The following is a 25,527-nucleotide window of genomic DNA, read 5'->3' on the forward strand; positions in this document are numbered from 1 at the left end:
TGAATATAATATAATGTAAATACCTTTCTTCACCATTATGGATAAAGAGTATATATATGATAGTCTGGATAGCCAAAAATCATTGATAGTTCTATTTGAGAGTATGCTACATGTATGCTACATGAACCTTTGACTAATTGTAGTGCAAATAGTGATAGCATTGCAAAGATGGTCAATTTTCAGTAACAGACTTACTTTCCCAGTAATAAGTGGCTCCTTCGTGGGAGAAAGGGGCTATTGATAGGCATCTCCAACATTTAAAGATCCAGGTCCTGGGCTTGGGTTTGGCCTGGAACCCTTGGCTCATGCAAGTATATGATTTCTGAACTCTTAGCTGAGTCCATAGTTCTCTTCAGCAGTGTACTGCTCGCTGGTCCCGAACTCTTGCCACATTCACAACTGCTCTAGATCTCTTCCTACCACCCTTCTCTAGAGAACTTATAGATGGTATTGAATAGGAATCTCTTCACTGTGTTAGTTTTTGGATCCGTTACCATTGCTGTGCGCTTTCTCAATCTCTAAGGGAGTGAGGTCATGTGACAGTTCACCTCAAACCTACCTGACCTTGGAAATGTCTTCTTCCTCCTAACACACAGAACACAACATGGGAAATAGAGGTCTATACTAAAAAGATATTTCTGAATTTAGCTCCAGTCTAACTTTTTAGCTGTCATATTGTCCAGTGAGCCAAGGACTTCTTTGAATGGGAACCTTTATGCTGCCCATGAATGCACCAATGGGGGGCTATAGGTGTGGCTGTTAAGTAGTATGGCCACACATGTTCATGATGCTATAGTGGGAGTTAAGAGGAAAAAAATGCAGCTTCTTAGGTATGCAGGCAGTCAAGGCGATCCATAGGTTCATTCCATCTTTAATGGGATATCAAAAGAATGTTACTGTATTATTTATGCAATATTTTGTGTAGATGTGTACTCATGCCATGAGGTGTTTTTTTTTTTGTTGTTGTTGTTTGTTTTTTTTTGGGGGGGGGAGTCGGGCACCTTGGGCACAATAAAAAAATACCATGCCTTAATCTTGACTGTTTAAAAAAAAAGATGAATAAAAATTATTTTTGTAAAAACTTGATTTTATATTTTCTTTCAAAGCTTAACAATTGCTAGCAAAACATATGTAACTGCTGATTTTGCAGAATTTATCCTTTGTCCCCTTCTTTGAGGAAAGGTGGTCAAGTCATTTAAGATGGCCATTAGCAACCAGGGCTAATCAAAGGTCTTGTGCCATTTGACTGTGTGTGATATCTGCCTGTGGTGGATATCCTGCCGTTTCTTCTGCTTACTTCTGTAATGTATAGAAATCATCTTAATACATGTTTTCTCATTGTCAGCAGAGGAGGGAACAAGAAATGTGTAGCTTCCGGGGCTCAAATTAGATAGCAGCAGAAATCAAGGGCTCCATCTTTCTTTGCCTCCTTTGCCCTTGGTCCATAGAGTCCACCTTGTCTGGACCATTGCTAAGCCATAAATAAGGTAAGCCTCACTCAGTGTTAAGTTAAGGAGAACCTCTGGGAAAGTTGGCAAAACTTCGTGAGGTGTGTGATGTCATTACCAGGCTCCCAGAACATGTTCTGGAAATGATTAATATGTCAAATTCTTCATTCAGAAATATCTTGAACTTTTTTATAATTATAGTTAAAGCAAATTTTTTCCTTATAAATATGCAGAAGTTCCCCCATACCAATTAAAACAGGGTACACTGTAGGTGGGAATGCCTTTGTAGTTTTGTCCATATATTCAACAGCCGATCTGGTTCAGCTTCTCTTTTATCACTGTGCTTAGTATAAAACATCCTGCACCCAAGGCATAACTATATCAGTCTCACCGGTCCTGTAGATGTGCACACAGAGCAGAGCTGGTTTTCTTCTCGGCTGGAACTCTGTAATCAGGGACAGACACTAACTTGTAGTCTTGCAGGGGTTAGTGTTCTTCATATCTTCAGGGAGAGGAGGCGTCCTGGTTTGTCAGGATGCAAATTATTGTGAATACAAAGCTGTGGTCACTGTTGGATGACAACTGAGTCTTTTAACTGTAGCATCCAATTTTTTATTAGTCTACGACTCAGTTACAGGACAAATTTGAACTATAAAATAATTACATTCCTCATGAGAAGTCCCAAGATTAGGGATAAAAGGGCACCTTATATTTTAGTAGAAATGTCTTCAAAGAAAAAAGTAACACACTTATTTACTGAAGTTGAAAGTTCAGAGTCAAAATCAAGACTTAAGTTTCCCCTTTTCCTTGATTGAAACAGATCACATTGTAAAAATGTGCTATAAAAATGGAAAAAGGAAAAATAGGATGTTGTTAATGGAGTTACGAGGTTGCTAGGCTGTGACTGATTATAATAGAGAGTTCTTGTCTGTTTGTCTAGTCCAATTGTGTGTGTTCTCAGGAGCATTGGCATTTCTAGCAGCAAGTGTGCTCACTGGCATAAGCTGGGGTTTTAGTGCACATGTTGAAAATGCCAAGCTTCCCAGAGCATGTGGCATTGTATGACAGAAATGATGGTAGGAGGCATTCCACAAGAGGATTTCTGTGCTCTACATACATGTCAGCTGTCATTTCATCCTCACAGCAAGCACATGCTGTTCTTAGCTTTCTCTGTCATGAAAGATACAAGCGACTTTCCTAAGGTCCTGAGGTAAGGCACCAGAGATGGAAGCTTCTTCTGAAATGCAGCTCTGCCCTGCTGTTGCATGGCACCATTTGTGCCTTTTTCATGTGGTGGGTAGAGCCTTTGCCTTAGGCAAAAAATGTGTTATCAGGAGTTGCTGGTAGCTTTTCATTAGTTGAATTGTTTCTAATATATAAAACCCCTTCAATTATGGGACATCCCATGGGCAATGTACAACAATCGCTTTGTAAAAGTAAAGTCTAATTAATAATGGTCTATTATTTTGTATTTTTATTTATATTTGATTAAAGTCTTATGGTGGTATGGCAATAAGTATTAACAATTATACTGACAATGTGTGTTACTAGAAAATATTATCCCCCCCTTACTATCCTAAACCCGAAGAGGTAGGAACATTTGGTTACATAATAAGTTAAAACTTGTGTATGTTTTTTAAAATGCTTTTTTTGGTGCTGAGAGTTCTCCAGGTGAACTTGTGTGTGTTAGTCATGTGCTTTACATTGGGGCCACATGCCCAGCGCCCATGAAATCCCTTGGGTAAGGCATTATGCATTCTTCTCTTGTCCCGTTTGCTCTGTTTACTCCAGTGTTTTGGGAAGGAGAGCCTTGTTTGGGCTGTCATTAGAACCATCCAGGTTAGTGGTTATGGTCCCCAGGCCAGCAGCAATTGAGCATCACTGGGTGTGGATCAGAGACTTGGCATGTGTGGGCCTGGTCATGTGTGTTACCATGAGTTTTCCACGTGTCCACATGCATTCCACTGGAGGACCACCAGCCCGTGTAGGTCACATGCCAAGCGTGGTCTAGGGTGTTTTCATCTTTCAGACTCTTCTAATTCGTATGTTCTGAAAAGGTCCTTTGTGACGTGAAAGGGTCCTCTGCAGTGTCCAAGCTGCCAGCTTAATTTGGAGTAAAAGAGAGGGGCGGGTCTATCTTAAAATAGTTCTCAGTTAATTTAAAGTATCCTGGGCTGGAGGCCAAAGTGTTTACTTTTTTGGTAACTTAATATGATGCGAGGCAGGCATTGCCTGGAAGATCCTGGTAAGTTCCGTCACTTGATGTTTGTCAGAGCTATGGATCCTTGGGATATAGAAATGGACATACAATATCGTTTCCAAAAGTACTAAACCTTAGACATGTCTACCTATAAAGGGTCTGCATCTGTTAGTCTCCTCATCTTTTAGGATCATTTGTGCTGGCACAGAAAGGTGGTATTTGTGGAGGCTTGTCTTTTGGATCACAGAAACTCCTTGTTTCTTCCGATCCTTAAGGGGCCCGCTTCATCTAAAGTATGCGCCTGCCTCTTCAGAGATCACGTCTGAAGGAAAAAAGGCTTGCATTTTATCCTGATCATGAAACTGATACATAGGGCTGGAGCCTGAGTTAGGTCCCAACAGTGGGGGCTCACGCTGAGGTTGAAGTTAGGCCAGAACTTCAGATTTTGGGAAGCAGATTTGGCTTGCCTCCTCCCCTCTCGATTTTGAGCCCACACTCTCCTTACGTCTTGGTTTGGTAAACAGAACTGTCTCTGTGTTTCCCCTCTGCCACTGCTGCCGAAGGAAACAGCTAAGCATTTTTGAGGGCTGCAAGCCAAGCAGGAAATGAACAGGTTCAGGTCTTCTGTGGTCTCTGTTAGCCTCTGGGTCCTGGGAGGCAAGACAAAGGTGTACAGATGTGCCAAGAGTTGTGGTTGGGGCAACAAAGGCACTAATAAACTTCATCTGCACTTCAGAAGTTGGAGACCTGGGAAGGAGGCCCTAGAGAGAGGAATAAAGGTAGGAGGGGCTATGGAGGCCCTGCAGGTAGTCTGGGACCTGGAGGGGAAGGGCTGCTTGGCTGCCCCCCTTCAGAAGGGCAAATGGCCAGGACTGCTTTACTTACATTAGAAAAGGTTGGCACCAGAGAAAAGATTAAATTTACATTGCTAAGCACCTTGAAGAGGAGAAGTTCTGACTCCCATTTGTTTGTTAGAGTCCCCTCCTGGCTCCCCAGCTTCTCTGGCCCAGCAGTGATTGTTGCCTCCCCGCCCCCCCATACACCCCTGAAAAAGTATTTGGTAAGAGGTGGATTACATGCTTCAGGGTTTAGGCTAACACAGGCTGATGCATGCGGTTTCTTAGTTTTGTTTTTTTCCTTGCGCTTCTCGGCATAAACTCCCATCTCCTCTTAGTGCCAATTACAAAGAGCCAGGTTGTTGTGTTTCTTCTCTAAAGAGTTTTAAGTAACTCATGCCACTCATGGCTAACACATAGGTATTCTGATTCACAGGATCTTTGTATGAAATGGTGTAAGAATTCACATTAATGAGGAAACCCAACCAATAATGCACAGAATGCTGCTGGGGACCCTTGGTTAGGGCCGTCCAGGGCATGCTCCGTCAATTTTTATGCTGTTTGTGTGGCGTGCTGCGCTTCACAGTCTGGCTGTTGCAATAATTTGCCCTTGTCTCTCTCAAATATTAATGAAGTGTACAAGTGAGTCTGTTTCAAATAGCCATTCTTAAGTTGGACCTAAAAATAAAGCTTTTCCTTTAAAAAATAATTTTTCAAAAAGATGGAAACTACTTTATTAGCAATTACCAGCAAAATCTCCCAGTGTCTTTCTATAAGCTGTTTAAGCTTAGTATTAGAAATTAGGGCTAGAGGATTTAATTAGCCAGCTCACAGGATGCAGTCTCTTTAATTTAGGATTTCCCTTTGAGAAAATTATGTAGTTAAAGAAGGAATATGATATTTTCGATAAGTTGGTTTTTAAATTGCATTTATTGTCTCCATCTTGGGCCCCATACTGCCTGTACTGCTGGTCTGGAGATTGTGTATGATTTGAAAGAAAGCATTTTGTTTTCACACTGATCATCATAGTGTAGGTTATTGGATTGTATACAGTAGTTTCCAGTTAGGAAAGGTTTACTGTTATATTTTTTTGGGGGGGTAAGGTTTACCTCACCTACTTTACCAGTCATAAATCAATACTGATTATGACACATTGAACCAGACTAGTGTGCTAGGTAACAAACCAGATACACTATTACGAGAGCGTTATGTGCTAACACTTCTGCATTCTTAGAGTTAGCTTTTAAGAAGACAGAAAAAAAAAACCCCTCTCTCAACCCAGGCCACCCTTTCAGCCATAACATTGCATTGCCTTGCTTCCTGCTTTTAATTTCCCCAGGGGTTCTTTTTATTTAGGAACGGGGTGAAAGATGTATTTGTGTAAGTACTACACCACTGCCTCTGTTAAATTCTCTAACAAAGAGTATGTTACTTGAGCACTTCATGCACAGGGCGCATATTTTCTGAAAAGAATGTGCCATGAAAGGAATGGTTCCAGGCCTGGGTGTTTATTTCATGTCTGCCAGTTGATTCTGGCTTAGAAATTTTCTAATGCTTTGGGTGCATAGCCATTTTTCAGTTAGCTGGGCACATATACCAAGATGTGCAAAAGGGCCAACCTTTATAACTTACTGTTGTGTTCTAAAACAGCTGTCCTTCCATGATATCATAGGTCTTTGTCTCTTTTGAAACTTAACACTTAACCCTCACACATGAGAACAATCTCTTTCAAGAAAAGCTGTTTTTATGGTCAGTGAAGAATTAAAGTTTTCTCTTCAGAAAACTTCATCTTTGCTGAGACTTAATATAGATGATTTGAATGTGTTCATGTATGAGAAATCTGCCTCTTTGCTGTTTGTCTACTGAGTATATTAGCTGTTGGTCTGTCATTCTAAGATCCAATTGCAGGGGCTGGAGAGATGGCTCAGTAATTGAGAGCGTATTTGCTGCTCTTCCAGAGGATCCGAGTTCAGTTCCAGGGGCATCCATATCTGGTTGCTCACGCAACTGCTGCAACTCCAGCTGTAGGTGATCTGATGCTCTCTCTGGCTCCGTGATCACCTGCTGACAGACAAGGTTCACACTTAGGCAGATACATACACGTAAATGAAAATAAGTCTGGAAAAAATAATCAAAATGCAAATGATGTCGTGCAAAGTTCAGTTAAACTGTTTCTTCAAAGTGTTATAATGAACCTTTGGGTCTCTAATGGAAAATTCCTGAAGGCTTTTGTTGATGGGGATTAGAACTTTTGGCACTTACTTTGTGTTCTGTTTGTTTTGTCAACTTGATAGATGCTGGGTCATCTGAGAAGAGGGGACTTGAACTGAGAAAAAAACCTCCATAAGATTGGCCTATAGGCAACCATGTGGGGCATTTCCTTGAATCAGTTGATGAGGGAAGGTCCTGCCCACCATGGGTAGTTCTACCCCTGGGCCAGTGGTCATACTGTGTAGAAGAAAACAAACTGAGCAAGCCTTGGGAGCAAGCCAGTAGGCAAGTGTTCCTCCATGGCCTCTGCTTCAGTTCCTGCCTCCAGGCTCCTGCCTTGATTTCCACCCTGACTTCCCTCAGTGATGGAGTGTGAGCTGGCAGTTGTAGGATGAAATAAACCCTTTCCTCAAGTTGTTTGTGGTCTTAGTGTTTTATCCCAGCAATAGAAACGCAAACTAAGACACTGTTTCAAGTGAAATCCTATAAAAAATGGAAATACATGTTTATTCAGTAATAGTAGTAAGTATATGTTAATAGAAATAAAATCTTCCTTTAAAAAACCAAACAAAACTGTAACTCCCAATAAGAATAGTTTACCAAAATGAGTGACATTATCTCTGTTTGTGCAAATCTCTTTAATGTTTGCCCTTAGGAAAATCCAGCTCTTTTATTTATCTGTCTCTGTTAGTTACTACGGTAGCCCACATCATGTCAGCCTCTTGAAACTAAATACGCACTGAGGAGAGATGGTGTAAAAGGTCACCAGTGTCTGGGTATAATTATAAAAGATTTCATTATTGTCGGTGCTCTGAGAGGCACTTGAGGATTCTGGGGGGAGGTTAGTATCACATTTTGAAACTCACTGCATTACAGTATTTACAAACTTATAGTTCATTTAAAAATGCTCTCCATAATATTTTTTTTTAGTTTCTCTACAAATGAAATTAACATAGTGTTAAGTAGGGAAATGGGGGAAGAGCTGGGTTGAGCAGAGATACAAGTGACTTAAGTGTTTCAGTTTTGTTCAAGGAAGAATGATTCTTTTAATGTTTCCCAGTCTCTTGCCTCAGAAAGCTTTCTGACTTCTCTTTATTTTCCAAGCCACCGTGTGAGAATAACCTCCTCCTCCCAAATTCCAGTAGCTTAGAAAAAGAAAGTGTTATGGATGAAGAGAATGTGTCTACGCCCCTCTGTTTCCCCAGCTGGGAAGGGAAGGAAAGAGAAATAAAATTTAATGAGCACTTTACTATGTGCCAGGTGCTTTACACGTGTTATTTCATTTTAATCCCCCAAACAGCCTTGCAGCATGTTTCTAGCCACGTACTCGCACAAATACAGTGAGAACTCAAAAAGGCTGAATAATGCGTTCAAGGCACACAGTGTCTAAGAAGCATGCCTGAGTGGGGCCAAGGTCTGTTCCAAGGCCTGCTTGGTGCTGTACTGCCTTACACAGTTCTCCTGTTCCCGGAGGCCAAGAACATAGGATGCTGTGATATGAAAACAGTTTACTCTGTGAGTCTTGTTCTTCGTGAATAACCTCCTAGTAGATTATATCTTGTAGAGTCACACAAATGTTTTTAAAGGTTTTTTTTTCCATGCATGTATATCATCATACTTAAGTTCTTAACCATTTACCTATAGCCTTCCTCCCACCCCTCGCTTGCTGGCCTCCATCTGTCCCCAAAAGAAGGCTCCCCTCTACTTTTATATCAAATATCTTCAAGTGTTGTCACTGCCCCCATTTTCCTCCCTTAATATTGCTTACGCGTGCTAACACATGCACACTAGATTCTGTGTACAAACTAAAAAATGGTTTGTTTCTGAACCTCCCTTAACAGTGATCTCTAGTTCCATCCATCCATTTTCCCGCAAATGCCATGATTTCATTTGTGTGTTGGTTGGTTTTTATGTCCGAATAAAATTCCATTCTGTATGTATACCATGTTTTCTTTAGCCATTCACCTATTGATGGACTTGAGTTCATTTCTGTTTTTTATTTCTATTGTGAATATTCCAGAAATAAACATGGGTGTACAAGTGTCTATTGTGCTCTATTGACTTTGAGCATAACCCCTGAAGTGGTCTGGCCAGGTGGCTCATGGTAGTTCCTTTTGTTGTTGTTGTTTGAAGCACCTCTGTGCTGTCTTCTGTAGTGGCTGCACCATAAAGGTTATTTTTATCCCACATCTTTGCCAGCATTTGTTGTCTTGTGTTTTCTTGATAACAGCAATTCTGACTGGGGTGAGATGGATATTCACAGCAGTTTTAATCCTGTTTTCTGATGGTTGAGAGTGCTGAACACACATTTTCAGTTTACTACCATTTTTTTTTTTGAGAATTGTCATTTCAGTTCATTAGTCCACTTATTGATTGTATTTTTCTTGTTTAGTTTTTGTGGCTCCGTAAATATTCTAGCTATTCTAGCTGTTCTGTAAATGTTCTTGCTAGTGGTTACTTCCTTTCCTCTGCAGAAGCCTTTTAGTTTTGTATAACCCCATCTGTTAGTCCTTGGGGTTATTTCTTGTCATTAGAGTTCTTATTTTTATTAAATTTCTTTTCAGTTATTTTACATACCAACCACAGTCTCATCCTGCCCCCGCCCATCAACTCCTCATGAAGAGGAAGGCTTCCCGTGGGTGTCAACAAAGCATGGCACATCAAGTTGAGGCAGTGCCAAGCTTTCCCCCTCCTCCCTCCTGCATCAAGGCGGAGTGAAGCATCCCACCATAGGGAATAGGTTCCAAAGAACTAGCTCATGCATGCATCAGGGATAGGTCATTGTCCCTCTACTAGGGGCCCAACCAACAGACCAGGCTGCGTAACTGTCACCCACGTGCAGAGGGCCTAGGGTCAGTCTCATGCAGACTCCCTAGCTGTTGGTCTAGAGTCCATAAACTCCCATGAGCTCGGGTCAGCTGTCTCTGTGGATTTCCCTGCTATGAACTTGATACCCTCCCCCCCCTTGCTTATGTAATCCCTCCTTTCTTTCTTCAACTGGATTCCTAGAGCTCACTCAGCCCACTACTTGACTGTGGATCTCTTCATCTGCTTTCACTAGTTACTAGATGAAGGTTCAATGATGACAATTAGGGTAGTCATCAATCTAAGTACAGGAGAAGGCCAGTTCAGGCACCCTCTCTACTATTGCTAGGAGTCTTAGATTTTTTTTAGATTTTTTTTCTTTTTTTGTAGATTTCTGGGAGTTTCCCTGCCACCAGGTTTCTCCCTAACCCCATAATGGCCCCCTCTGTTGAGATATCTCTTGTTGCTCTCCCTCTTCATCTCTCCCCCAACTTGACCATCCCAGTTCCTCATATTCCCATCCCCCATACCCTCACCTCTACCACCCACCCCCGGTCCCCAGTTTACCTAGGAGATCTCAACTATTGCCCTTCCAAGGGCAATCCATGCATCTCTCTTAGGGTCCTCCTTGTTACCTAGTTTCTCTAGAGCTGTGAGTTGTAGCCTAGTTATGCTTTGCTTTACATCTACTATCCACTTATTAGTGAGTACATACTGCGTTTGTCTTTCTGGGTCTGGGTTACCTTACTTAGGATGATTTTTTTCTAGTTCCATACATTTGCCTGCAAAACCTCATGATGTCATTGTTTTTAACTGCTGAGTAATACTCCATTGTGTAAATGTACCACATTTTCTTTATCCATTCTTCAGTTGAGGGGCATCTAGATTGTTTCCAGGTTCTAACTATTACAAATAATACTTCTATGAACATAGTTGAACAAGTGTTGTTGTGGTATGATTGAGCATCCTTTAGGTATATACCCAAGAGTGATATCCTGGGATCTTGAGGTAGTTTGATTCCCAATTTTCTGAGAAACCTCCATACTGATTTCCAAAGTGGCTGTACAAGTTTGCACTCCCACCAACAGTGGAGGAGTGTTCCCCTTATTCCACACCCTCTCCAACTTAGGCTGCCATCAGTATTTTTGATCTTAGCCATTCTGACAGGTGTAAGATGGTATCTCAGAGTCTATTTGATTTGCATTTCCCTGGTGACTAAGGATGTTGAGCAATTCCTTAAACAAATGTCTTTCAGCCATATGAGATTCTTCTGTTGAGAATTCTCTGTTTAGCTTTGTACCCCATTTTTAAAATTGGATTATTTGGTATTTTGATGTCTAGTTTCTTGAGTTCTTTATATATTTTGGAGACCAGCCCTCTGTCAGATGTAGAGTTGGTGAAGATCTTTTCCCATTCTGTAGGCTGCTGTTTTATCTTACTGAGCGTGTCCTTTGGCTTACAGAAGCTTTTCAGTTTCAGAAGGTCCCATTTATTAATTGTTGATCTCAGTGTCTGTGCTACTGGTGTTTTATATTCAGGTAATGGTCTCCTGTGCCAATACCTTTGAGGCTCCTTCCAACTTTCTGTTCTATCAGGATCAGTGTAACTGGATTCATGTTGAGGTCTTTGATCCACTTGGACTTGAGTTTTGTGTATAGCAATAGATATGACTCTATTTGCATTCTTCTACATGCTGACATCCAGTTATGCCAGCACCATTTGTTGAAGATGCTTTCTTTTTTTCCATTGTATAGTTTTGGCTTCCTTGCTAAAAATCAAATGTTCATAGGTGTGTGGATTTATGTCAGGGTCTTTGATTGGTCTACATGTCTGTTTTTATGCCAATACCAAGCCATTTTTATTACTGTAGCTCTCCATAGTAGAGCTTGAAGTTAGAGGTGGTGATGCTTCTGGATGTTCCTGTATCATACAGGATTGTTTTAGCTATCCTGGGTGTTTTGTTTTTTCATATGAAGTTGAGTATTATTCTTTCAAGGTCTGTGAAGAATTGTGTTGGGATTTTGATGGGGATTGCATTGAATTGCTTTTAGTAAGATTTCCATTTTTACAATGTTAATGGTACCTGTCCAAGAGCATGGGAGATCTTTCCATTTTTTGATATCTTCTTCAATTTATTTCTTCAAAGAATTAAAGTTATTGTCATACAAGTCTTTCACTTGTTTGGTTAGAGTTACCGCAAGATATTTTATATTACTTGTGGCTTTTGTAAAGGGTGTTACTTCTCTGATTTTTTTCTCAGCCCATTTATCATTTGTATATAGGAGGGCTACTGATTTTATTTTTTTTAATTAATCTTGTATTCTGCCACATTACTGAAGGTGTTTATCACTTATGTATACTATCATATCATCTGCAAATAGAGAAAGTTTGACTTCTTCCTTTCCAGTTTGTATCCCCTTGATCTTTTTTTGTTGACTGTTGCCCTAGCTAGAAGTTCGAGTACTATGTTGAATAGATATAGAGTGGACAGCCTTGTCTTGTTCCTGGTTTTAGTGGAATCGCTTTGAGTTTCACTCCATTTAATTTGATGTTGGCTGTCAGCTTGCTGTATTTTGCTTTTATTACATTTAGGAATGTTCCTTGTATCCCTTGTCTCTTCAAGACCTTTATAATGAAGGGGGGTGTTGGATTTTGTCAAAGGCTTTTTCAGCATCTAATGAGATGATCATGTGTTTTTTTTCTCTCTTTGTTTGTTTATATGCTGGATTGCATTGACAGATTTTTGTATGTTGAACCACCCCCTGAATCTCTGGGATGAGGCCTACTTGATCATGGTGTATGATTTTTTTTTTTTTTGACGTGTTCTTGGATTTGGTTTGCCAGTATTTTATTGAGTATTTTTACATCAATGTTCATGAGAGAGATTGGTCTGTAATTCTCTTTTTCAGTTGTATCTTTGTGTGTTTTGGTATCAGGGTTTACTGTAGCTTCATAAAATGAGTTTGGCAATGTTCCTTCTGTTTCTATTGTGTGGAACCATTTGAGGAGTATTGGTATTATCTCTTCTTTGAAATTCTGGTAGAATTCTGTGCTGAAACCATCTGGCTTACCCCTCCCCCCCCCCCAATTGGGAGTCTTTTAATGACTGCTTCTATTTTGTGGGGTTATAGGTCTATTTAAGTTATTTATCTGGTCGTAATTTATTTTTGGTATGTGGTACCTATCCAGAAAATTGTCCATTTCTTTTAGATTTTCCAATTTAGGTTTTTTGAAGTATGACCTGATGATTCTCTGGATTTCCTCAGTGTCTATTATTATGTCCCCCTTTTCATTTCTGATTTTTGTTAATTTGGATGCTCTTTCTCTGCCTTTGGGTTAGTTTGGATAATGGTTTGTGTGTCTTGTTGATTTTCTGAAAGAACCAACTCTTTGTTTTATTGATTCTTTGTATTGTTCATTTTGTTTGTATTTTATTGATTTTGGTCCTCTAATTATTTCCTGTCATCTACTTCTTCTGGGTGAGTTTTCTTCTTTTTGTTCTAGAGCTTTCAGGTGTCCTGTTAAGTCTCTAGTGTGAAATGTCTCCAAATTCTATATGTAGGCTCTTAGTGCTATGACCTTTCTTCTTAACATTCTTTTGTGTTTGGGTGAAATGTTCTATAGATGTCTGTTAAGTCCATTTGAGGTATATAACATCTGTTAATTCCCTTATTTCTCTGTTAAATTTCTGTCTGACAGACCTGTTCATTGGTGAGAGTGGGGTGTTGAAGTCTCTCACTATTAATATGTGGGGTTTGATGTGTGATTTAAGCTTTAGTAATGCTTCTTTTACGAATGTGGTTGCCCTGGTATTTGGGGCATAGATGTTCAGAATTGAGACTTCATCTTGATGAATTTTTCCTGTGATGAATATGAAATGTCCTTCTCTATCTCTTTTGATTAATTTTAGTTTGAAGTCTATTTTGTTAGATATTAGGATAGCTACACCAGCTTGCTTCTTAGGTTCATTTGATTAGAAAATCTTTTCCCAGCCCTTTACTCTGTGGTAATGTCTGTCTTTGAAGTTGAGGTGTGTTTCTTGGATGCAGCAGAAGGATGCGATGATCTTGTTTTCATTTCCATTTTGTTAGCCTGTGTCTTTGTTTAGGTGAATTGGGTCCATTGATATTATGGAATATTAATGACCAGTGTCTGTTAATTCCTGTTATTTTTTGGTTTTGGTGGTGGCGGCGATAGTGTGTGTGTTTCCCTTCTTTGGGATTTTCTGGCATGAGATTATTTATTGCATGTGTTTTTGTGGGTGCAGCTAACTTCCTTGGGTTGGTTTTTCTCCTTCTAGTACTTTCTCTAGGGCTGGATTTGTGGATAGGTATTGTTTAAATTTGGTTTTGTCATTGAGGGAGACCAGCTCCCTCTTTTCCTCCCAGAGTACTCTTGAGGAGGGAGAAGTGAGAAGTATGTAGATAGAAGTATAGAAGACAGAGACAGTTAGAAACACAGGATAGCCTCAGGATGGCCTGGATCCTATTCCACCGGCCCCTTCTGTCTCTACTAAAGGGCTTTTAAAAGGAATGCCAAGGGGTAGAGCAAAAGTACCCCGCCCCCCGCCAGCACCGCCAAGTGCAGACCATCCCAGGCACCTAGTGACCATGCACATGGTCAAGCCATCCCCTAATGCAGCCCTGATGTGTAAGGCAAGCTCAGATCTCACTAGAAAATCTTTGTGGGCTCCCACATGTCATGGAATATCTTGTTTTACCTTTCTGTGGTGATTGAAAGCTTTTCTGAGTATAGTAGTCTGAGCTGGCATCTGTGGTCTCCAAAACATTTGTCCAGGACCTTCTGGCTTCAGTCTCCATTGAGAAATCAGGTTTAATTCTGAAAGGTCTGCCTTTATATGTTACTTGGCCTTTTCCCCTTTACAGCTCTTAATTTTTTCTCTTTATTCTGTATGTTTAGTGTTTTTGATTATTATGTGGTGAGGGGACTTCTTTTTGGTCCAGTCTATTTGCTGTTCTGTAAACTTCTTGTATCTTCATAGGCATGTCCTTATTTAGGTTGGGAACATTTTCTTCTATGATTTTGTTAAATATATTTTCTGTGCCTTTGAGCTGGAATTATTCTTCTATCCCTATTATTCTTAGGTTTGGTCTTTTCATGGTATCCCAGATTTCCTGGATGTTTTGTGTTAAGACTTTGTTGTATTTAACATTTTCTCTTGACTGATGAATCTATTTCCTCGGTTGTATCTTCAACACCAGAGATTCTCTCTTTCATCTCTTGTATTCTGTTGGTTATGCTTGCATCTGTAGTTCCTGTTCATTTACCCACCCAGATTTTCTATTTCCACAATTCCCTCTGTTTGTGTTTTCTTTATTGTCTCTGTATTTCAATTTTCAAGTTTTGAACTGTTTCCTTCACCCATTTGATTGTTTTTTCTTGGCTTTCTTTAAGGAATTTTTTTGATTTCTTCCAATTTTTTTTTGTCTTTTCCTCGATTTCTTTAAGGGAATTTTTCATTTCCTCTTTAAGGGCCTCTTAACATCTTCATAAAGTTATTTTTAAGGTCATTTTCTTCTGTTTTATCTGCGTTGGGATGTTCAGGTCTTGCTGTTGCAGAACCAATAGGTTCTGGTGGAGCCATATTGCTCTTTATGTTGTTGAACGTATTTTTACACTGCTGTTTACCCATCTGGGGTTGGGATAATTATAGGTACAGGTGTTGATTCTTTTGATGTCTTTGTTGGATGGGTCTTTTGTTCCTTTATTGTCTATTTCCTTTATTGTCTTTTGGCCTGAATGGTCAAGGGTTCTGGTGATTGGCTGTTTTTCAGGTTGAGTAGGGTTGTCTCAGCTGAGGTTTGCGGGGGCTTGGGTGCCTAGATCCAGTATATTGTCCAATTCTTCTGTCTGATGTGGGCTTTACTTGTACCTATGGAATCTGTTCTTTCAACTGGTGTAGGTTTTGTCTGTGCCTGTTCTTCCAACTCATGTGGGTGGCGCTTGTGCCTATAGAGAATCTGTGGTCTGCTGATGTTTGCTGGAAAGGGCTGTTCACAGGGAGGTTGTTCTTCTTCCAATTTGGCCAGGGGAGGATGATGGGTTTGGTGGGTTTGGGTAGCAGAGTAGGTCTTGTAGGTTTCAGAATCCAGTGGGTGGCAGCGGTGTGGAGTGGTCTGCCCGCAGGACTCTTACCTGCTGGCCAGCTGCTGGGGCTTGTCCTTAGATTTTTTGTCTGTGCCTATATCTTGAAGCATTTTCCTTGAGTAATTTCAAAGTTTTAGGTGTTACAATTAAGGACAGCCTTGACTTGCATGACTTTGGACTTGACCGGAGGATGTGTATAAAGTGAAGAGAGAATAAAGACAGGATAGGCACAGAGACATGTACAGAAAAGCTGAGACTGGATGGGCTGGGTGCATTTATTGATTATATACTGCCACACGGGAAGTGAGTTTATTGTATGTGGCTGAAGACGTTTATTATGTACAACAAATTAGAAGGTGCCTTTTAGTATCGGTAGGAGGTCTCTATAGGGAAGCAGTTGCAGGTTGCACTCGTGTGGAGGGGAAACTGTGGTTGATACTGTTTCCATCAGTGGTTTAGGTAAAGGTCAATCTTTTTTACTTGGACTAGAAGAAGGCTTGCCCTTTGAACCTGACCCAGGGAAGACTTTGCTGTCCCATTCTTATGAGATAGATATTGAGGTCCTTGACATGATGGTATTCATGTCAGTAATGCAGAATCACTCAAGACTTCATCCACTCCCCACAAAAGCCTTTGATCCATTTTGTGTTAATTGCTTTTTGTGCAGGGTAAGAAAAATGGAAATAGTTTCATTTCTTTTTCTTGTGAGTATCTAGTTTGCCAAGTACCATTTGTTTAAGAGGCTGCCTTTTTTTTTTTTTTCCTGCTATATATTTTTGGCACTTACCCCAAATCAGATGGCTCTGGCTATGTGGGTTTATTTCTAGATTTTCTATTCCATTTGTCTACGTGTCTTTTCTAGTACCATACAGTTTTTGTTCCTTGACTCAGTAGTATGATTTGAAGTCCGGTATTGTGAGACCTTCAGATGGAGTAAAATTTCTATTGGAAAGAAAACCAGGAGGAAACAAAGTGGGCAAAAGAGAAGGAATAGGGGAAGAAGAGTAAAGATTTCAGTGCTGGAAAACAGCACACATACAAAATTAGATGAACGATTGGAGGGTAATAAAAGTATGAACAAAATCCTCTAGAAAGGTTGTATGTTTGAAGTACAGTAGTGAAGTGAAAATATTATTAAAAGTAGTAAAAAAATGCTAGAGTGGTTTCTTCCCTTGAAAATCAGAGATGCAGGTGCATGCAGCATGAGGGGGGTCATGTGGTAGTTGTGTGCAGCATGAAGGGGGAGTCTGGACCTGAGGGGCTCTTGTCTTTCTCTTGCTTTATGCTGGTGAAGGGAAAGTGTAGGACACACCTGCTGACTGCCAGAGCTGTCTCCACATTATTGGCTTTCTTTGCTTGTCAAAGGTCTTGCTGTTGCACTTGGCTTTTTCAGGTGTGGACTGGGTTTGTTCCCTTACCCTCCCAATGTGGCTATGCTAGTTCGATTTTCTTTTCCTTTATTGCTGTTTGAATGTAGTTATTTTGTCAATCTGTTCTTCCTCCCTGATCTCCTTTGGTCTGCTTGTTGTAGTCTCTTGGTGATGCTTTCCATTGCATTTTCTATTTAATTCAAAGAATTTTTTTCATTTCTAGCACTAATGTTCTGGCTAAGGTGTTTCCCAAGTGCTTTATGAGCTTGGAAAGCAATGGCAGCACCGAATTCTGTAGGGACAAAGACCCACCTGCATATTGGTTTACCCCCCCCCGCCCCCCCCCAGTGAAGCAGCTGTGACGTCAAGTATTCTACCAAATCGGGAGTTCTGAGATTCTAGAGTACTGAAGGATAGACACCACCTCCAGAGGCTGGTCTAACCCTGACCTCAGGCTGCCCACTTCTCCCAGCCCGCAGGCTCCCCACAGTTACTCTGAGTTCATAGGCTTGGCTCCCTGCCATTGAGGGTGTACCTTTCTGTCCCTGTACACATCTCTGTCTGCACCAGGCCCCTGATGCCTGCATTTTTGGCTTGTCACAGTCCAGCCGCCTTGCTTACCACCATGACCTCACAGGGCTGTGCCTCACTCTGTGACTGTGGCGGATTAAAGTCAGGCTCCATGACTTGTGATTGTTGCCTGTCATTAGGTCTTCAGCGTAGCTCAGTTTTAAACAGTAAGTTCTTTTTAGACTAGTGCCCACTGCCCTCTTAGTCATCTACAAAGACAAAAGAGGACTCCGCTATGACTGGAGGAATCACTGTCTCACAAGACACGATGCAGCTGAATTTGAGGCTCATGTGACCCGTGGCTTTGTCCTACACTAGGCCCGCCAGTCTCATCTCTACTGCTGTGTGGTTTGCCCTTCAGATAAGGTCTCCTTTCCCTCCTGCGTGCGCAGAGCCACCCAACTGATCCCTACTCGCCTGGGACTCCTGGTTGGTTGGTTTGTGTGTGTGTTTTGTGTCTGTCTGTCTTCGGTCTTTCCTCCCCACTTCCCAGCCATTGTACCACCACCTTTGTGACTTTCTGAAGCCCTTCTCTGTCCCTTTGAATAGAGCTATGCTCACACTGCCTTCTCCTTGACCGGATTACTCAGTTTGTAGCCTTCCATTTTACCTGGAGCTCTCAAATGAACTTCGTCTCTTTGTTTTTGAGACAGTCTCACTGTGGCCTGGAACTCACTGTGTAAACCAGTCTGTAATTTGAAATTACAAATACCTGCCTGCCTCTGTCTCCTGAGTGGATTGCTGGGATTAAAGGCATGTGCCACCACGCAGGCCTAAACATATTTTAGAAGAAGGCTTATAGTAATTTCTTCAGTTTTACTTACTTGAAAATGTTACCAGATAGTAAAGGATTGGCCTCTTTTCTGTGCTCAATTCTTGTCTTAAAACAGATAATCATCATGCTTATCAGAGCTCCAGACAGACAAAATCCATTCTTAGGAAGTTGTCTTGTCTCTGTTTGCTCAGCACCTAAGGATAAGCACGGTGGGGAGATGGAGTCTCCCGTGAGGCAGGACATCTCCCCCTCCCTCTTGGTATGGTGGAGGGACACAGTCTCCGCTCCTCTTCCATGTGCATTGACATGATTTAGGATACACAGACTATTAGTGGAACTTCAACAGTTGCTCAAGGTGAAGAGGCTGAAATACCATTATAGAATCCTGAAGTCAGCCTAGTGAAATTTCTTCATACAAACTCAGTACCCCATAGTCTTAGAAAGTTGTCCAGAGCTGCCTTTTACATATCATTATGTGATTTTTCTATATTTGAGGTAAAGCCTCTCACTTCATAATCCTTACCTGAAGGCAAAGGAAAATTGCCCCCAAATCAAATCATACTTCGTGTGTTAAATAACTGCTGCACTATCCAATTAGAGGTACAGCTGAGCTCACAGCGGTGCTTTCCCTGACAGAGATGAGCCACATGAAGAGCGGTCAAGGTAGTCGAATGGACAAAGCAGAAAGAATAGCTTGGTTTTCAAAGCTGCTGCCTGCATTTAGTCCAGGGAATGCCTCCCTGTTCATCCACGCTCAGCTGGGTAGGGTGGCAGGGCATAAGACAGCCAGCAGTGGACTGTTAGACTTTGGAAATATTTCCATCAGAGAAGGCTGAAATTTTTTAAGAAATTGGGGCACTTGAAAGATGGTGTTAGAATTTAAAAAAGAACAATTATGAAATACCTTAATCTTTGATGAGCTCAGATTAATGAAGTTTTGTGACATATTTTGTATTTTGTGACCTCATGTCTTTGGGATTGTTGTTTTGGAGGTTAAATATTTTACAGTTTGATTCAAAAATCTGAATAGAAGAATAATCAATGTTTATTATAGCAATTGGATAATATATGGAATACCCCCTCCATTTTAATAGTACTATATCAATTCAAAAACTTCACCCTTTCTGACTTGTACTATATAAGTTACATTAATAAATACCATTTTTGCACTAGCTCTTTGGGGGCTTCATCAGTTGTCTTAAGATTTTTTTCTTTAATGATAATTAGATTAGTGTTGTTTAGAGCACCTATTGTTTCGTTGACTCTTGATTATGATGATGGTGGTGATTTTGTGTGTGTGTCTGTGTATGCCTCATACATGTTTCTGAGGATTGATCTCAGGGCCTGGAACATGCAAGGAATGTGCTACCCTTCCAGCCTGTATTGTAGACAGTTTACTACCCAGTGTTGCTCTTTTGAGTCCTCAGTTATGGGCTTTGTCTATGTTTAGAGTTCTCCGATATAATTTTTATGGAGGGACAAAGTCTTTCGAGTGCTGGGCAAGGAGAGGGTGATTGTGTTGAGTGGGAAGATGTTCATCTTATAAATACCAATTTACAACTTTACATGCTTTGGTATCTGGCTTTCGTACATGCAAATATGTGACATATGGAAACAGTTTTCCTTGAACTAATGTATAGAATATGGTTGGGGCCTTTCTTCTGAGTCAGACATTTTTGGTCTTATCTTTGCCTATCCCATGTATTTTTTATAATTACATATAGTGCATCTGGTATGTACTAAGGCAAAGTCGCTCTTAGTTTTTTCATTTTTGATATTTTCTAAGGTGTTTTCTTTATGTATTAACTTCTTTTAATGGGTAAAAACATAGGAATCAAAAGACTATTTTATACATATCCATTCCCTAATTGTATCCCCGTTCAGAGACCACATGATCAAAGTGATAAAGGAAAATAGAATGTCTATTTTTAAATGGATTATATTTGTAGGGGAGAAAACCCAAATATCTATTATATGCCAGTTTTCCAATTTTCGTATTATGAAACAATAGTTTGTGTTTATGGAACACCCTTTATAAATTGATTTATTTGATAAAAAGAATCATTACAACACATTTATCTTGTCAAGATGAAACTACCTCACTGTAGTTCTCTTTTCTTTGGAGCAGTGGTCTAGGTAACTCAGAGGCCACAGTGAGTGAGGTCCTGGTGTCAAGTGAATTCTTGATGTTGTCTGCCAGTCCCTCTCAGGCCGCGTGCATCACTTAATCCAGTTTTCATGTAGCTTGTAAAGGGAAACTCAGTCACCAGTTTAAAAAACAGTTTTTAGCATAGATCGCAGAAGGCCAGGAATGCTGAGGCTCCATATTTAGGTAGCACTCAAGTTTCTGTCAGGCATTTGAAATCATGAGGTAAATTTGAGCCCTGGATGTTCCCAAAGGGATCTCTTTGTTGGCTTCAGGTTTATCCCTCACCAAATGAGTGTGTCTTTGGGGATGGGTGGCTGGCTGAATAGATGTTTATCCCCTGCCTCTACCCAGCCCCACCCCCAAAACTTCAGGGTAGCTGAATTTAGGAATGCATTCAGGGAAAACATACAGGTTTGTTCACTGGACAGGTAGGCCACAATTCTACACAGTGGTTGTGGGAGGCATTTTCAGTTGGCTTACCTAGAACTCTCCAAGGGCAAATGGCTTCCTCAGTGGGGTGAGCATTGCTTTTCTGGATCATTATAAGCAGTGTCCAACTGGCCATTGATGGTGGGACTTGTAAGATTTCTGTCTGGTTCTGAATTAAAGGTGCATTGCCTCTAATGCCCTTTTCTTATTGGTGATACTGTACTGTGGAGGGAGTTATGTATGTATTTAACGTTATACCTAAGCCTTCCTCTGTGCAAGTTATTCAGAATGTGTTATGCATGAACAGCTGTAGGTTTTACAGCTCTCCTTGTAGCTGCCGTTGATAGATACAATGTGGGGGTGTATATATACATATATATATATTATATATATAATATGTATATATAAATATACACACATACATACACATATACACATATATGTGTATATACAGAAAAGATTATTAAGAAGTTTCTCTGGTCAAAGTTAGTGAAAGGGACCTCCCTACCTTTACAGTGTTGACTGGTAGCTTTGTGGCAGACTGGAATAAATGTGAAGGGAGGGGTCAGTTTGGATGAGAAAAAAACTGAATAAGGCAGGTGACTTACACTTTAAAATGTACACGTACAAGACGGAAGACCACTAGTGTCCCACTGATGTAGATCTTGGTCGTGTGTCCCACGCACGAGTACAGGAACGATGCTGTGGAGTGACTGCGTGCTGCAGGAGTGATCACCACGATCAAGGTGTGCTGCAGTCAGTGTTTCAATTTTGCTGTTCAGAGCACTTCAGTGCTGTTGATTATCATTTGTCTTTTCATCCCTGGTAGAGAAGCTGGTGCTTATTACTGGCTTGACTGTTTCCACCTGTTCCTTTCCCGGCTCTGCTGTCCAGAGCCACCTGTTTGCAAGATTTAGGACCTGCCTTAGCACCTGAGTGCAGACGCTGAACTTTGCCTTTCTTGTCACCTAGGTTTCCACTTGAGTGGTACAGTGACAGAGCCTGCAGTACAATCGGAGCCAGAAACCATTTGCAATGTGGCCATCAGCTTTGATCGTTGCAAGATTACCTCAGTGACCTGCAGCTGTGGAAACAAGGACATATTTTACTGTGCCCATGTTGTGGCACTGTCTTTATACCGCATCCGCAAGCCCGATCAGGTCAAACTACATCTTCCCATTTCAGAGACTCTCTTCCAGATGAACAGAGACCAGCTGCAGAAGTTTGTCCAGTATTTGATTACAGTGCACCACACAGAAGTCTTGCCAACTGCTCAAAAGCTAGCAGATGAAATCCTTTCCCAGAATTCAGAAATCAACCAAGTTCACGGTGAGTATGACAGATGATGTCCATTTTCTCTGGATTATTTTTCATTTATCAGTTCAATTATGCATAAAATGAATTAAGTATGAGAAATAAGTCATCAGTAATGCTCTTTGATAGAGAGAGGTTAGCTTAGCTTTATATCCTACATCATTTCTTTTAAAAGATTTCATGCTAGAAAGCAAGCCCCTTTTGGGGAGAGCTAGACAGATAATGGGGTCTTGTTAGATGTGGCTCAGGCTGGCCTTGAAATCAAATTTGTCCCTCCTCAGCCTCCTGCCTCTGCTTCCCACCTGCCCTGGGATTACATGGATACTATACCACATTTGAAGTAGCAAGCTTTTTGTGATCAGAAAAATCTCCTTTGTTAAAAAATTGATTCTTAGTTTAGTAACATTTCATTTAATACTAGATATTAGTTATACAAAATGCTTGTCAATTAATTTGTACTTTTTAGCACATGAATATGTGTATATTTCACTTTAAAATTTACTTTCCAGCCCAGGAATTTCTTATCTGGTACCTCATAAAAGAAAATAAACTTTAGAAAACCATTACAACTTTAGAGTTTATGATATGTGTTAGCTTTAATAAAATCAGTTTTTCTTTGAAATTAACCCTAAAGAATATATGGAACCGTTCAGAAATATCCACCAACATTTTTTCCGTATATTGTACTATTAAAATGTAAACAATAATAGATTGGGGAGATGGCTCATTTATTAAATAAAAGTGCTTACCTTGCAAGCAAGAAGGCTGAGTTACATTTTCAGTGTCCGTGTTTAAAAAGCCAGGCATAATGGCACACATGTAATCTGGCACATTGGGGAGGCAAACACAGGAAAATCCTTGGGGCTTGCCATCCAACCTACCTAGTCTACTTCTCAAATTTCATGTCAGTGAGAGACCCTGGCTCACAATCAAACCTGGTGTATCTCACCTTAGGTGGTACCACCTAAGGCTTTAACTTCTGGCCTCAGCACAGGTTGTTTGTGCTTCTAAAACATGTGGAAGTAATTTCGTAAGCAGTTAAAAATACATTGAGGGGATGGGCATGGTGGTGCACACCTTTAATCCCAGCACCCAGAAGGCAGAGGTGCCCGGGTCTCTGTGAGCTGGAAGCCAGCCTGGTCTACAGAGATTATTTCAGGACAGCCAGAGCTACACAGAGAACGCCTTTTTTTAAAATAATAAATAAATAATAAAAATAAATGCATTGAGGTATCACAATCTTGGCTAAGCAGCAGAGAGTTCTGATGTTACTAAAATGTATTTAGTTGCCGGGTGGTGGTGGCGCACACCTTTAATCCCAGCACTTGGGAGGCAGAGGCAGGCGGATCTCTATGAGTTCGAGGCCAGCCTGGACTACCAAGTGAGTCCCTGGAAAGGCGCAAAGCTACACAGAGAAACCTTGTCTCGAAACCGCCCCCCCCCCCAAAAAAAAAGAAAAAAAATGTATTTAGTTATATTATTTTGAGTTATAGGACAAGTCATTCAACCTTAATCTTTTAGTTTTGTGAGTTTTTTCAACACCATAGCACAAATAGAAATGTTTAAGGAAAGCCATATTAGGTCATTGCAAAGCTGTGAGATGGCACTCTGTAATGAAGTCACAAAAGAGTTAACAAGTGCAGCAGGCCAGCATGTAGGCCAGGCCAAGCAGCAGGCCGTTCTAAGCACTTGTGAGGGAGGGGTCCATGCCGTCCCCTTCAGGCTCCTCTGATTTGTGTTGGAATCAGTTCCTTAGTGGTAGTGACATTTTTACATCATTAATTACAGGGTTAGCTTGATCTGTTTTTAAACTATATATATCATACAGTATGGTTCCTATACGGCTCACTTCAAGTCTTAATAGTAGAATTTACCCATGTTGTTTCATGTGCCTGGAATTTATTTGTTGTCATTTCTTGGATGTTTCCCTGTCTAATAGAAATGCAGTGTGGCCCTAGTAGACACAATGTAAAAAATAAAAGGCAAAAATAATATTAATGCCATTTTCTGATTTATATTAATAAATACTGCTTCCACAAAAATAATGTTTGTATGTTTTAGATCACTATCATACTTATTTTCAGATTTTTAATATTTGTAATTACCTATTTAGTATTTGTAAGTAAAATTCTGTATATTCCTCTTAATGAATTAATTTTATACTATAATGATGAGTTGTCAAAAGCAATACCCATAGTTCAAAATGGTTTTTGTGTGTGTCTGTGATGCTGTAAAAAGTGTGTGTGTGCATGTATATGTGTGTGTAGGTTGGCAGGATATTTCTTCCCATAATCATGGGGAAATTTATAATTTTTCATGTGAAGTCTGAAATTTGGTGTCTGTTTCGTGCTTACAACACACCCAGTCACACCAGTCACCTGAAAGTCTGTAACCATAAGTGGCTGGTGATTACCAGTTGGCCTCACATTGCTTTGGCGTATTCTGGGTGTGGGAATGCCACTGTTTATTTATCCATTCCACTGTTGCTGGGCCTTGTTGACAATAGAGCTGCTATGAACATTCTTTTAGAAGTTTCCCGGTACTGTGCGATGTGGTTTTTATGTCAGCGGCAAATTCGAAGAGTCAGGTCTCTTCTGGCGCTCCCCATGTCAGGCTCTGCTTTGTTTAAGTGGCTGTCATGAGGTGTGGGCAGCAGTTTACCTGGAGGAGGCTGGCACTGTTAAACAGCAGGAGTCTGAACAACTGTGCTGCTGAAGTACCTTCTCTGACCCACAGAAAGTACCTGCATTCAAGAGCTTCTCAAATAGGCTTCTGCCCTGTAGGATGAGTCTCTTACTCACCCCTTGCTGTCTTGTAAAAATTCAGACCAGCCAAGAGTCGTCCGTTTAGGGCAGTGGCTCTCAACCTGTGGGTCATGACCCCTTTGGATTGAACAGCCCTTTCACAGGGGTTGCCTATCAGAGAACCTGCATATCACATATTTACATTTTGATTCATAACAGTAGCAAAACTACAGTTATGAAGTAGCAATGAAATACTTTTATAGCTGGGGATCACCACAACATTGAGGAAGGGAACTAAAGGGTTGCAGCATTAGGAAGGTTGAGAAGCACTGACTTAGGGCTCCTTATTGAAGTCTTCAGTGGACATTGACAAATAGGATATAGTTCTTTTATCTGTTTCCTTTTTCCTTAGTTCAAATAACCCATTAAAAGTTTGTTCTCTGAGTTTCAGTTTAGGCAAAGGTCCCATCAATAATTACATATACAATGCATTTATCTTGCTTTGAAAATTAACAGCTCCCTAGGTTTCTTATTCTAGAGATTTTTTTTAATTCATTACCATGTTGAA

At 40.5% G+C, this 25,527-nt stretch overlaps 1 protein-coding gene across 2 annotated transcripts in view; it reads left to right on the forward strand.

Annotated features, from left to right (window-relative positions):
• Window positions 1–25,527, forward strand: part of Zswim6 (zinc finger SWIM-type containing 6) — a 184,340-nt gene that overhangs the window by 93,494 nt on the left and 65,319 nt on the right. Inside the window, exons 1-2 of one of the 2 annotated variants that reach the window (XM_042261575.2) lie at window positions 17,377–17,715; window positions 21,874–22,230. In XM_042261575.2, coding sequence (XP_042117509.1) covers window positions 17,556–17,715; window positions 21,874–22,230 — 517 coding nt within the window. In that variant the 5' untranslated portion in view covers window positions 17,377–17,555. Of the gene's footprint in view, window positions 1–17,376; window positions 17,716–21,873; window positions 22,231–25,527 lie in introns of those variants that run through there. The other variant, XM_076551928.1, reaches the window with a different exon arrangement.

Source organism: Peromyscus maniculatus, chromosome 15 (assembly GCF_049852395.1).
Source record: "Peromyscus maniculatus bairdii isolate BWxNUB_F1_BW_parent chromosome 15, HU_Pman_BW_mat_3.1, whole genome shotgun sequence".
Lineage (NCBI taxonomy): Eukaryota > Metazoa > Chordata > Mammalia > Rodentia > Cricetidae > Peromyscus > Peromyscus maniculatus.